General features: G+C 39.2%; 1 protein-coding gene across 13 annotated transcripts in view; it reads right to left on the minus strand.

Moving 5' to 3' along the window:
• Window positions 1-14297, minus strand: part of Mllt10 (MLLT10 histone lysine methyltransferase DOT1L cofactor) — a 154785-nt gene that overhangs the window by 37016 nt on the left and 103472 nt on the right. For 11 of the 13 annotated variants that reach the window (XM_085699030.2, XM_085699032.2, XM_085699031.2 and 8 more), the window contains one exon: window positions 14246-14278. The exons of the other annotated variants lie outside the window; for them this stretch is intronic. In XM_085699030.2, the coding sequence (XP_085555156.1) occupies window positions 14246-14278 (33 nt within the window). The remainder of the gene's footprint in view (window positions 1-14245; window positions 14279-14297) is intronic. 13 annotated transcript variants of the gene reach the window in all.

The raw sequence follows: 14297 nt of genomic DNA on the forward strand, positions 1-14297 counted from the left end.
TAATGAGGTCTGGTGCCCTCTTCTGGCATGCAGGCATACACACAGACAGAATATTGCATACCTAATAAAATAAATAAATATTTTTTAAAAATACTAAGATAGTAAGCAAAACAAAACAAAACTATTAAACACAAAAGAAAAACACTACTTCTAAGTGTTTGTTCCCTTAAAAGTCTATTCCCTTTGGCAACTAGTGTTCCCTTTCTATTATGGAATATGCTCCCCCATGCAATTAAAGTATCCATTGTGCAGGAAAGTTAGAGCTTATTTTCCCGAGTTACCTGGCCATCCTGATGAAATTCTACATCTGCTAGCTTTTTCACATTTTAACATGAAGATTTATTCTGGCTGGCAATATAGTTCAGTGGAAGTATTTGCAAACCATGTAGAAGGCCCTGTGTATGATTCTCAGCTTTGTTTCTTTTGTTAACACTGTCTGTTAAAAAGATTGGTTATAAGAATGTGAAATATATTGAAAGGCTGGGGGGATTACCCAAAAACACTGGTATTTTAGCATACTTTCACATATTTTACTACATACAGTTCAATTTTGTTCTACATACCAGCCTATATGTATGAGATGCACATGTATGAGATTTTGGGAAAGTGTATCCATGTATGTGTAGCTGTGTATTCACTTCCTCCACTGGTTAAGCGCATCCTTTTGTCTAGACTGGCGGCTACTGTGCCCCTTAGATGCCCCTGCTAGATGAATGCAGAATTCTTAATCCTTTATACACTTAGTATATTCAATGCCCTTTCCCAAGTCCCTAAATCTACATCTCTGGTAGACAGCTGAAGTCATGGACAGTACCAAGCCCCCTAAACACTATGTCTTTACCTATTGCCTGCAGTGTTGACAAGCAGTCCTGGATTTAGTATGACTTCCTATGTTTCATGCCTTGGTTGCTTCCTGTACACCATTATTCTTCAACTGTGGTGTCATTTTTAGTAAAATTACAGTTATGAACAAACTTCACAATACTGTAATAATCAAGCTGGTGTTTGGAATATGTGAATATGTGTCACTCTGCCTGGTTTAATGAAGAAGCAACTTGGTCAATAGCTGGGCAGGAAAAAGTTGGAGGAGAGTCAAACAAAGAACGCTGCAGACACAGAGAAAAGCAAGGTGGACGGACATGATGTACTGGGAAAAGGTTGATAAAAATATGGGTTCACTGAAAATGTAAGAGTCAACAAGCTTGACCTATTGGCCGAGCATTTACAATTAAAATTAAGTCTATGCGTGGCCACTTGGGAACAGTGTACAGGACAGAAACTTCTGTGTACAGACAGCTACCACACTGACATAACATATATAGCATGGTTTTAATAGAGGTACAATTCTCACCCAGGGTGGAATACAGTAATGGCAGGACATACTCCAAGGATTATTTCTGGAATTATCTTTTGAATATTTTCATAGCAAGCAACTAAAACTAGAGAAAACGTAATATAGATGCTATAGCTAAGAGGATATGGCTGTGTAAGCTTTACAATTTCATATAAAATTCAGCTGGTTTGGAGCCGGATGGTGGTGGCACACACCTTTAATCTCAGCACTCGGGAGGCAGAAGCAGGAGGATCTCTGTGAGTTCAAGACCAGCCTGGTCTACAGAGTGAGTTCCAGGACAGGCTCCAAAGCTACAGGAAAACCCTGTCTTCAAAAATTAAAAAAAAAAAAAAAAAGAAAGAAAGAAATAAAGACAGACCGACAGACAGACAACCGGAGAGACCACTCAGGGGGCAGAGTGCCAGACCACTCCGCCCGAGGACCCGAGTTCGATTCCCCGCCCAGCACCACATGTAGTTCCGTGACCATCAGTCAGCGCTGCCCGGCGGCCTACAGAACAACCCGCATACACAGTCTCCCACTATATCCACCGTAGATCCGCAAAAAACAAACGAAGGAAGGAAGGAAGGAAGGAAGGAAGGAAGGAAGGAAGGAAGGAAGGAAGGAAGGAAGGAAGGAAGGGAAAGAAAAATCAGCTGGTTCATTATAATGAATATACAAACAAGAAGCTCAAAGATGGAACTAGAGAGAAACGCCTCGATTTCACCCCAATGGATGGTACTGGAGGTATTTGTGTGTATACACACATACACATATATGTGTACATATAATACACACACATACTAAACCATGAGTGGTTTGATGAAACAATGTTTAAACATACAAAAAAAAATCACTATGGCTATCATGTGGACAAAGACCTAAAAGTAGAATTAGATCATTAAGTAATATTTTATTCAGTGGGAATAATAGGGGAAAACAGAGGTTCATTGAATTTAAGCATTGAACTAGGACAAAGAAAAGCCACAAGAAGTAAAGAGTGCAGCCAAGTTGTGGCAAGCTGAATATCAAAGGAGAAAAAAAAAAAACAGATACAAACTGCTTCCAACAATAATTCTTTACCAAAAACAAGTTTAAGGCCTGCCTGGTCTACTGAGCAAGTTCCAGGACAGGCTTCAAAGCTACACAGAGAAACCCTGTTTCAAAAAACAAACAAAACAAAACAACAAGAAAAAACATAAAGCCTGCTCTCTGCCCTAGAAGACTCATCCTGTACTAGTAACTCATAAGCTGGTTTTGAAGCCAACAAGAAAAAGGTGAGACCTTGAGCCTCTAAAGAATAGAAGGCTGAAAAGGATGGCACTGTTCCTGTGGCTTAGGCTTGCAAAGGGACACACTATCAGTGAAAGGGAGATCACCCCTCAAAACCAAGGATCACCACACAAAAATCCTGCCTCAACCAGGCGTGGTGGTGTATACCTTTTATCCCAGTACTTGGGAGACACAGGGAGGTGGATCTGACTTCAAGGCCAACCTGGTCTAAGGAGCAAGTTCTAGGACAGCCAGGACAACAAAACAAACAAACAAACAAACAAACAAGCAACCCTGTCTGGAGGTGGGATTGTGGGATAATCTTTTTGTACACTGTAAAGATGTGTCTCTGCCTTTTAACAAAGAGTTGAATGGCCAACAGCTAGGTAGGAGAGACTAAGTGGGACTTCCTGAAAAAGAGAAAACTCGAAAAGAATCTAGGAGTGGAGATTTTGCCAGCAGCCTTGGAGCACGTCAGACGTGAAGCACTGAGGAAAGGTAAAAGCCACATGGCAGAACATAGATCAACAGAAACAAGGTAAGTTGAGTTATAAGAATTAGTTGGGGACAAGCTTAAACTAAGGGCCAAGCTTTCATAATTAATAGTAAGTATCTGTGTCATTATTTGGGGGCTGATGATCCAAAGATAGTCAGGCAAGAAAGCTTGCTACAGGGGAGAGAGAATCCTGCATAATTTGTTTGGTGTGGGAGAATTGTCTGTATTCTGTCAATCATATTTTAATAAAACGCTGATGAGCCAGGCAGGCAGTATAGACGGGAAAGCCAGACAGGAAGTAGAGGTGATGTAATGAGAACAGGAGAATTCTGGGAAGCAGGAAGCTTCCTCTGTCATTCCTGCCCAGACCACAGAGAAGCAACATGTAAGCTGCCCCGCTGGAAAAGGTACTGAGCCATTATGGCTAACATAGATAATGATAATGGATTAATATAAGTTACAAGGACTAATAAGCCTGACCTAATGGGCCAATCAGCTTTATAACTTATAGAGATCTCTGTGTGGTTGATTTTCTCTGGGACTTGCGGGCTGCGAGGTACCCGGCGGGACAGAAACCCCAACAAGCCAGCCCTCATGTTACATTTGTTTCATAATTTGTAGAGAGGATCCTTTCTGAAGGGATTCCTTAACCCTAACTACAGTGAATTCACAATCCAAAATTAGGAAATGTAAAGAAACAACCCCTAGGATGACACAGAGAAGCAGACACATAAATTCTGCCTGCCCTCCAAGAACCACAGAAGACATACAGAAATGGCAAACAAAACTCATCTGATACATATTGTGAATGACGAACAACCTATGAGAGCTCAGTGTGGTGGGATGCACTTAAGAGTCCCAGGACTTGGAAGGAGGAGGCAGGATGACATAAAGTTCCAGGTCATGCATCATCCTCAGCCACCCTATGCTACATGAAACCCTATCTCAAAAAACAAAATCAAGTAAACAGAAAAATCCTAAAGATCTTAGCCTGGCAGCAAGAGGGTAAGGCACCAGAAATTAAGTCAGCCTGGGTTAAACAGCAAGCTCAAGGTCTGCTTGGACAACTTAGTGACACCCTACAGCAAAATAAAGTGAAAAAGGCAAAAACAAACAAACAAAACAAAACATTCGTGAATAAACCAAGACATAAGACCAACTGCCTCCACGGATAATATAAAGCCCATGATTCAATTACCTGTACTGCAAAAGGGGGGGGGGGCAGAGATGAAGAAGAAAAGACCAACTTTTGCGGTTGATCTAAGAGGAAAAAAAAATTTTGAAAGAGAAAAATAAAGGAACAACACTTTCCCATTAAGGGTTGGGGTAACGGTATGAGATGAGCATGAAATTAATATAATGGGAAGGATTCTAAAGAATCCATCCCTCCAAGGCCTCTGCATCAAGGTGCCAGCCAGCACTGTTTGAGCTCCTGTCCTGACTTCCTTCAGTGATGCACAATGATGGGGAAGTGTAAACTAAATAAACCCTTTCCTTCCCATCTTGCTATCGGTCATGGTGTTTCATCACGACAAAAATAACAGCTGTTCTTCAGAAAGGCAAGTTAGAGAAGGTCTGAGAATTCAATTTACCTTTTCTCGGATCTCTGAAGTGTTTGAGGATCATTATCTGTTAGGTATATCTAGACTAGACAAATGTTGTTTGTTTCTAGTTGTTTTATGCTTAATTTTGATAGGTAGTTGACTCTTTATAAAGTGAATGACAGTTAACTTGTATGCTTTATAAGATTAGAATTTTATAGCTTTATCCCTGTTAAGGTCCTAGAGTTCTAAAACACAGAAAGATGCAAAACCAATTTTAAAAGCCTGTCAGCCATGGCTGGTGCTCTAGGTGAACTTCAGTCCTAAGACTGCAGGAAGGAACTAGGAGGAGTCTGGATGTGGCTCTCTCTAGAGTCCCCTGATAAACTAGTGAACAACACCCTAATGTCGGTCATGTGAAGTCTAAACAGAAAACAAAAAACAAAACAAAAACAGTGATTTGAACCCAATTTTCTTTCATATGAAGAAAGCAGAGGAAAACAAAAAAAACCACAAAAGCTAATAAATGCTTGCCCTTTAAGCTGTTAAATATGTATTAATCTGTAAGGGCAGCAATAACGGATGATATCTGCAGTACTATAAAAGAAGCAGGAGATGGAAAGATGGACATGGGAGGGAGAGAGGGAGGGAGGGAGGGAGGGAGGGAAGGAGGGAGGGAGGGAGGGAGGGAGGGGTTCAGGAAAGAGAACAAGCATTCAAATTACAGGGACACAGAATGAGATTACAGGCAACACAGTAAATCTGTAGAATGACTCACAGTAAAACTCAACAATTTAAGAATCATGAATAACAACAGAAACTGAAAGAATAATAATAAATGGCTTTCACATCATCTCATATCTTAATTCTACAAATTACTCATAAAGGGAAAAAGAAACACTTTACATTAGTAAAAAAAAAAGCTGATTTTATACTATACAATGAAAAGATTGTTTCTACTGTATTTCTCAAAAAGAAAACTTGAATCTAACCATGGTGGGAAGAGCCCTAAAGTAAGGAGCCCATTCTGATGGTTGGTCTTGGTTGTCAACTTGACTACATCTGGAATTAACTAAGATCCAAGTGATTGGGAACACAACCACATCCACTGGGCAGCTTTACAAAGCTGGATACGCCATCTCCCTCTCTCTCTCTGCACACTAACTTCCCCAGGCCTGTACACGCCCCCTCTAATAAACACCTAAGCGGGTTTATTGTGAGTTCCATGTCTCCTTCTCACTCGCGCCAGGTAATTTCAAAGGATACTACTAATATATGTGTCTAAAAGCAATGTTTTTTAAAAGATTTATTTATTTATTATGTAAGCAGTATTCTGACTGCATGTATTCCTGCAGGCCAGAAGAGGGCACCAGATCCCATTATAGATGGTTGTGAGCACCATACGGTTGCTGGGAATTGAACTCAGGATCTCTGGAAGAACAACCAGTGTTTTTAACCGGTGAGTCATCTCTCTAGCCCAGAGAGGTTTTTTCTTAATTAAACCATTTGAGATGGGAAGACCCACCCTAAATCCAGATCTTTTTAGGTGGAAAGATCCACTTTAAATCTGTGCCACAATCTCTGATGACACCCCATGTAAAGAAAGAAGCGCTTGCTCTCTATGCCAGCTTCTGCTCACTCTCACAGGCAAGCCCATTCTTCACTGATATTAGAGCCCACTTCTCTGGGATTCTGATATACACTGAAGAACAATTGCCAGACTCGTGAATTCAACAATTACTGGTTCCTCAGATATCCAATATTCCATTGGGATATAGTCATCATTGGCATAGTCAGACCACAATTTGTAAACCACACTAGTAAAGCCCAGTTGTATATAATATTCCTATATATAATATTCCTGTCAGTTCTGTTTATCTAGAGAACCCTGACTAATATACCTTCAAAATTACTGAGAAGCAGCACAAACTTCCTGCCCTTTTTGTAGGAGTGCACATTCAGGGCAGATAGAGTGCCATGTCTTCAATTTCTTCTCAGGTGCTTTATAAAACTAAAGCTCTCTCAATGCTTCCTCTAAGTCTGAGACTGTTTAGAAATTTTAAAATACTTTTACATATGGGAAAAAACTACAGATTTAATTTAAAAAAAAAAAAGAAAGTCAAACAAGGTCTATTTGAAAAGACACTATAAAGAATGCCAAAAATTGGGCTGGAGAGATGGCTCAGAGGCTAAGAGCATTGCCTGCTCTTCCAAAGGTCCTGAGTTCAATTCCCAGCAACCATATGGCGGCTCACAACCATCTGTAATGAGGTCTGGTGTCCTCTTCTGGCCATAGAAGGAATGCTGTATACATAATAAATAAATATTTAAAAAAAAAAGAATGCCAAAAATTGAAAAACGCCAGTTGTGGTGGCGCACGCCGGTAGGATTTGCTAAAGGAGGCAGAGGCAGGAGGATCATCAGTTTGAGGCCTGGGTACACAATGAAAAAAAAATGGAAAAAACATGCTCATTGAAATTCTTTACTCAACCTCAGGTGAAACAATCCATTATACAAAGCTAAAGAGAATCAACAAAAGGGGGTGGGGCATGTCGCATATTTAGAATAAAAGGAAACATGAAAAATATGAGCCTAACTTAAATGTTTTTAAAAATCCATAAAACGGAAATTTTTAAGCAGCAATATTAGAACATAATTGAAAGATTATACCCAAGACTGAAGAAAGGTGTGAATTCTCTCATCTAGAAAGCAAAGCAGAACTGATTCTCTATACTGGGGTAACTGAGCCATCTATGCAAAAACAGCCTACCAGATGACATTATCTCTAACTTCAGGTTTAGTCAAAGTGATTAGGGCATAGATTCTACAAATACAAAACTAGACATTAATCTGACAGTATGCAAAGAAATAAATTACACAAAGAGAAAAAGAATACTGTGAATATGATACTCTTCCAACATGACCTACCTGTCTGATATTGAACTAGCTAAGCAAGCATGTTTCAATATTAACTTTGTTTTCCCTTAAGAAAAAATAAGACAACACTTGGCATTCATTACAGTTATGCTTTATCGGGTGATTAAAGGCATTCACTCTTCTCTACCATCATGTGAGGTACCGACTCAAGTCTGCCCACCTGATCAATTCTAGATATATTAACGAAACAAGTATAATAATCTGTGGGAGAAAAATAAGGGCTTGAATGAACACAGATACAAATGTGTAAGATAGATCTTGAAAAATAATAAGTTGGAAAGGAAAGTTTTATCTATGAGGATTTAATTAAGCACAAAAAATAAAAGAAATAACCTTATAATTGATTTAGGTGTGGAGCTCCAAACAGGACAGTGTAAGAGTGCCAACAACCCCTTACTATAGAACAAAAGTACTACAGGCAAGAATCCAAGAGCAAAGGAGTGCTGGTGTCTACCACACTTCAGTTGGAAAAGCAAAGTGTCCCACATACACTAATTTATTGCTCTGGCATCACTGGCAAAGCACTACCTGAGGGACACTTAAAGAAGGGCAGCTATTCTGAACTTGACTGAAGGTAATAAACGAGTCTGTGGAAAGCAACAAGCTTCTTCTCTGGGGAAGAAGAGAGATCGATTCTTAAGATTTCTACTAATTTAAGCATTCATTAGTCAAAGATGATACAGACTTTTTTAAAAAAACTAGAGGCCCCTTGCTAGCAAGATGGCTATGGTGGTTTGAACAAGACTGACCCCCCCCCATAAGCTCCTATGTACAAATGCATGTTCCCCCAGTTGGTGGAACCATTTGGACAGGATTAGGAGGTATGGTCTTGGAGGAGGTGTGTCACTGGGGTTAGGCTTTGATGTTTTAAAAATCATTCCTAGTCAGCTAACTAGCTAGCAACCCCCATCCCTCTGTCTCTGTGTTTCTGGCCGTGTCTCCCTCCCCTCACTTCTCTCTGCTTCCTGGTTTTGTTTCAGGATGTCAGCTCTTAGCTACTGCCCCAATACCATGCCTGCCTACCTACTGCCTGCTCCCCACCATGATGGTCATGGACTCACCCTCTGAAACTGCAGGCAAGGCCACAAATGTTTTCTTTAGGTTAAGGTGGGTGCTTGCTATGATGACAACCTAAATTCAATCCCATGAATGTATGAAGCAGGAGGAATCCATTCCCACTGCAAGTTGTCCTCTAACCTCCTTACACGGGTGGGCACACAATAGGCACAAATACATAAACATAAAAAATAATGAAAACTAGAGAAGAGGTCAAGAGAGGATAAGAAAACACACATGACATGAAAGCAGAGAGGGGAAGAAGACAAAAGCAGATCGGCAGGAGAACTAGACAGGCTCAGCAAGAGAACCTGGGCATGCACTTACTCCCCTTCAGCCCAGTGCTGAGACCCCACTTGGGTCACTATGGTTACCCCACTCCCTATGACTTGGCCCCTATTTTTGCCTTTACTTTGTATTAAGGATGTATGAAAATTTCACAATAAAATTCACTATTTTAAAAATTTAAAGAAAAACTGAAGAGGGCCAGGAAGTGCTGGTGCACACCTATAATCTCAACACTTGGGAGAGGCAGGTGGATCTCAGTGAGTTCAAGTTCAGACTGAGTTCCAGGAAAGCCAGAGCAGACCCCCTCCCCCAAAAAAAAAACCAAAAACAGACAAACAAACAAAAACAACAAACAACTCTAGAGGATGATCTGAAAGCTGGGCTGTCGTGTTGTACCGAATGCTTGCAGCTCCAGCATCTCCACTTGCCTCTCTTCTCATCAAACAGCCAGTCTTAGACCTTTATCCTTCTTTTCTCTACAAGTTTCCCTTTCAGTACTAAGACGTCACCACTGCTAACACGAACTAGACACCAAAGACCACAGTAGGGCACAAAACTGTAGTCCCAGCACTCGTGAGCCTAAGGTAGAATTAACTAGAGCCTAGGAATCCTAGACCAGCCTAGGAAATAGGTAATTCTTCTCTTTAAAAACAAAAACAAACAAGTCCAAAGCAAGTAAAATAAAAATTAATCCAATGTCTTTGTCCTCTCTACCAGCACTTTTCAATTACAACCAAGAGTTCCCCTATATGAACTAACTACAATTCTTTTGTGCACGAGTGTTGTTTTGTATGGGCTAAATACTGGTAAATCAATGCCTCCCATCCCCTAGACACTGCTACTTAATTCACTAAAATCCACAAGTTTCTCTCTCTCTTCTTGGGGGTGGAGTGTAAGCTTATTTTTGCTCTTTCAAAGTTATTGACAAGAGGTATGTCTACAAATGAGATTCTGACCTAGGGTGTGGTTAATTAGTATTTTGGATATAGAGGAAGACTGCTCCACCTGAACAAAAGGTTGGAGCATTCAAATCTATCTACTTATATCATGTTAATGCAGTCTGTTGCCTCCCCTTTAGGAGTGAAGTATATAAGCATGTGGAAAGTAAATGAGGAAGATTCAGGGTTCAGTATTCACTGAATTTCCCTCCTGATGGTGTTCTGTCTCTTATTTCTCTTAAATCTCTGTTCCTTTTGCTTAATAATTCTAACCCTCATGCTCTTACCCTGGAACTGGTCTTCGACAGGAAAGTGGGGGAATATGCTGACTATCACATTCCTCTTTGGGTCCCCATAATATTATAACAAAGTTCTATTTGGTGTCAGTCTCAGTACTAACTTTTTCAAGTCTTATATGCAATCATATAATGTACCCCCCTAGATAATAGGTGTACTATATGTTTTTCCCAACTCAAAACACCAACTACTTTGGTCTTACTGACAAAAGCTAAGGTTATTATTTTATTTATGTTCTGAATCAAGTTATCAGTTATTACTGTCACCTTTTGCACAGACTGTGCGCTGGTTAGCTTGTCAACTTGAATAAAATTAGAGTCATCTGGGCAGAGAAAACTTCAATTGAGAAAATGCTCCCACCCGACTGGGCTATGGGCAAGCCTATGATTGACAATTAATGTGGAAAGGTTCAGTTCACGGCAGGTGGTGGTATCCCTGGACTGATAGTCCTAGGTACTATAAAAAGTAGGCTGAGCAAGCCAGTAAGCAGTGCTTCTTCATGGTCTCTGCATCAGTTCTTGCCTCAAAATTCCAGTCTTGAGTGCCAACTCTGACTTTCCTGGATGATAGTGTGTGACTAAGTTCTCCTAAGCTGAAATAAGCATTTCCTTCCCATAAGTTGTTTTTGGTTATGGTGTTTTAAATAACCTATCTCCTTCCCTAAGCTGCTTTTGGTTATGGTGTTTTATCAAAGCCAACAGGAAAGTAACACTTTGGTGGGACAGACTACTTGTGCTGATCAGGCCCTGATGCCTAGACCAGACAGCTGATCCCTATACACTCTCAAGCAAGCAGGTCCAATGCTACATTCTCAGTACATGTTTTTCTTTCAAAGATAATTTTCCATTAAAACTCTTCTGTATTGCAAATCATAACATTTTAACTATATTTCTTGAAAATGTTATTAATAATCATATTTACCTCTTGCTTAGTATATTCCCTAAAGGCAGGATCCATTTATACTATGGATTTTCCCAACACAACTAACAATAATCTTCTACATGCAAAGAACTTAATGTGTATTTATCAAATGGAGGAAGGAGAGCTAAGAGTCTTGAGAAAGACGGTTTTGTGTTTTACAGATTCTTGTACTGATGATATGTCGTCTGTGTGGAAACTACGGGAGTTTAGGTGCTGATTCGAGTCTGTAAATTATAGAGGTATTTTATTTTATTTATGCTTTAATAAATAAAGCTTGCCTGACTATCAGAAGAAGAAAAATAAGCCATTAGAGGTCAGACAGTGGTGGCACACACCTTTAATCCCAGGATTTGGTAGACAGAGGCAGACGGATCTCTGTGAGTTCAATGTCATTCTGGGCTACACAAGATTAATGTAGAAACAAATTCAGGTGGTCGTGGCTCTCACCTTTAATCCCAATACTAGGGAGTCACACCTTTAATACCAGCACAAGAGGGAATATAAAATGGGAGGGGAGAGAGGCTCGGTCAGCCCAGTCTGTTTAGGAAGCTTAGTCTGTGGTGAGCCAGCCAGCTTTCGTAGAGGTAAGACTTCTCTAGTGGCTTGGATGCTTTGCTTTACTGACAGAACACCAATATCTGACTCTGGGTTTTTAATATTTGTGCTATAGTAAATCAGAACACCCATGTTCACTCCCTACCTATCTAGAAAACTGTGAGCTAAAAACTTTTGATTTAATACACCTTACACGATAAGACATATGCAAAAGGCATCATAAAGAAGGAAGCAGCCAGGCAGTGGTAGTACACGCTTTTAATCCCAGCACTTGGGAGGAAGAGGCAGGCAGATCTCTGAGTGAGGCCAGCCCGGTCTTTTCTTTCCTTTTTATTTATTTTTTGTTGTTGTTGTTTTTGGTTTTTCTTTTTTTCCAAGCCTGGTCTATAAATTGAGTTCCAGGACAGCTAGGGCTGTTACACAGAAAAATTCTGTCTTGAAATATCCACCCCCAAAGAAAAGGACACATAAAGAAGGAAATAAAAAACATTAGGGATAATGAAAACAGAAACAAGATAAACAGCCCCATAACTATAATTCCAGCATGGAATTGGAAGGTAGAAGCAGGATTATAGTATCAAGATCATTTTTAGCTACATAGACTACATGAGACCCTGCTCATAGATAGATCGATCGATCTTAGACAGACAGACAGACAGATAAGAATAAAATATGTAAATAAAGAGGGGGAACAATCAAAAGGGGTTGTGTAGAAAGAAGAGTAATAGGATGTTTAGTGCTATCCTTATCCAAATGAAAAGATATAAAAATACAATGAATAGTTATATGCCAAGTACTTAATACACAAAAACCAAAACTTCAAGTCACTCCATTGATAGGCACTTTAAAAAAAAAATCTCTAAGGCTTAAAGAATGTTTTTTTTTTTAGAGAGAAAAAAATCTCTATTTGGAAAAAAGGAAAAATCATCTGACAAAATATCATTTATAGAAAATCAACCCTTTATTTGCCTTTATAACCCCCAAAAAGGGGCCATTCACTTCTTTTCTTGTAATGCAGGGTGAAGGAAACTCAAGAAAGAATTTCCTCCAACCTCAAAATACTAAAACCCCAAATTTTAAAGAGAGTTCACATTTATAATAACCTGATGACATTTATTTACCTGCTGAGGAACAAAAAAAGTTTCCCCGACGAATTAATTCACCCCAGTGTTTCCTCAGTGCACAGTGGAATCAAAGGTCTTTGTGATAGCTCATCAAAATTACTCCCTGAGATGTCTCTACTTCATGAAGTATAGCTGGGCTTAAATTTTTAATATTCCAGCAAGTAATGAACATGTATAAATACAACTGTGCAAACTGAAAAAAACTGCTAAGGCTCTTTAGCTTTTATACTCCCCCATGCCCCCCAAAAACCTGTCAAGTGTTTAAACGTTCCTCAAGAAAAGCTTTCCATCCTTTTTCCTATCAGTACTATCTCTATTGTCTACAGCTATTCATTTCCTACATCACCACATGCACAGGCTTAGTAGGAAAGTCAAAGTTAAACTAAGAGCTAATACAATTCCATGGCAGAACATTTCTCTACAAGCACAAGGCTCTGGCTCAAACCCTGTAAATAAACACTTTTGTTCATAAGCAACACTTCTGAGTTTCCCACATCGACTACCTCTACCCTCAAAGCAATGAGGCTCACCTATATCTGCTCACTATGCCGCTTGTCTCTTGTTTATTGTGTTCTGTAAACATCTGACATTATAACCTTTACATAATGCCAATCTGTTACATGAACAAATTCCAAGTTAAAGAAAATGTATTAAAAAATTGCTTGAAATCATAGTCTCAAGTAAATGAGCTCAATTAATAACTGAAAAGAACATCAATAAAGAAGACATCATATTAGAGACATTTTCAGGGCCAGCAAGATGACTTAGCCAGGTAAAAACACTCACCACCAAACCTAACAACCTGATTCAATCCAGGGAACTTGTAGCACAAGAAGAAAATGGATTCTTCAGAATACAGACACAAACACACACATACACACTGCACAATTTAAAATTTTTTGAATAAAAATGATCACAGAAAGTTCTTGGGGAAACTGAAGAAATCCTCAGATATTCTACAATAATGACCATCATTATAATTACAATGTTAAAGTGAAAAGTGACAGAATTTGCCTTACATGCCAACTTAGAATTCAAATTGTGAAAATAGTCCACAATTGGACACAATTTAAAATACTGTCTTATATTTACTACATGAAATATAAGAGTATTAAAATTAAAGATCTGAAAAAACAAAAATCACATTCCACATTGAAATTAAAAGCAAAAAATTCCTCTTGTATATACTAATTACAAATGCATTAGTAAGAAAGATCACGGAAGCAGACTATTTGCAAACAAAAAACTTTCAGAAACTTAGGAGAGACAATAAAAGCCAGACTGAAGAACTTAACTAACCTATCTATCCCTCCTTCTGTAGGCAGTCTACCATGTTTTTACTGAAGTGCCAAACAATTAACAAGCTCACCGGAACACTAGACCTGATCTACTCATCAGACTGTCCTAACTTTCAATTGGGTTTCTTGACAAAAGACAACTTTTGTGATAAATGAACTTCCAGAGAAGGAGATTCTAACAAAACTTACCATTGTGTATTGCATTCAGCAACTCTGAGAAAGCTTTTAAGTAAGGAAAAAA

This window comes from Myodes glareolus, chromosome 14 (assembly GCF_982192425.1).
Source record: "Myodes glareolus chromosome 14, mMyoGla1.1, whole genome shotgun sequence".
Taxonomy (NCBI): Eukaryota; Metazoa; Chordata; class Mammalia; order Rodentia; family Cricetidae; genus Myodes; species Myodes glareolus.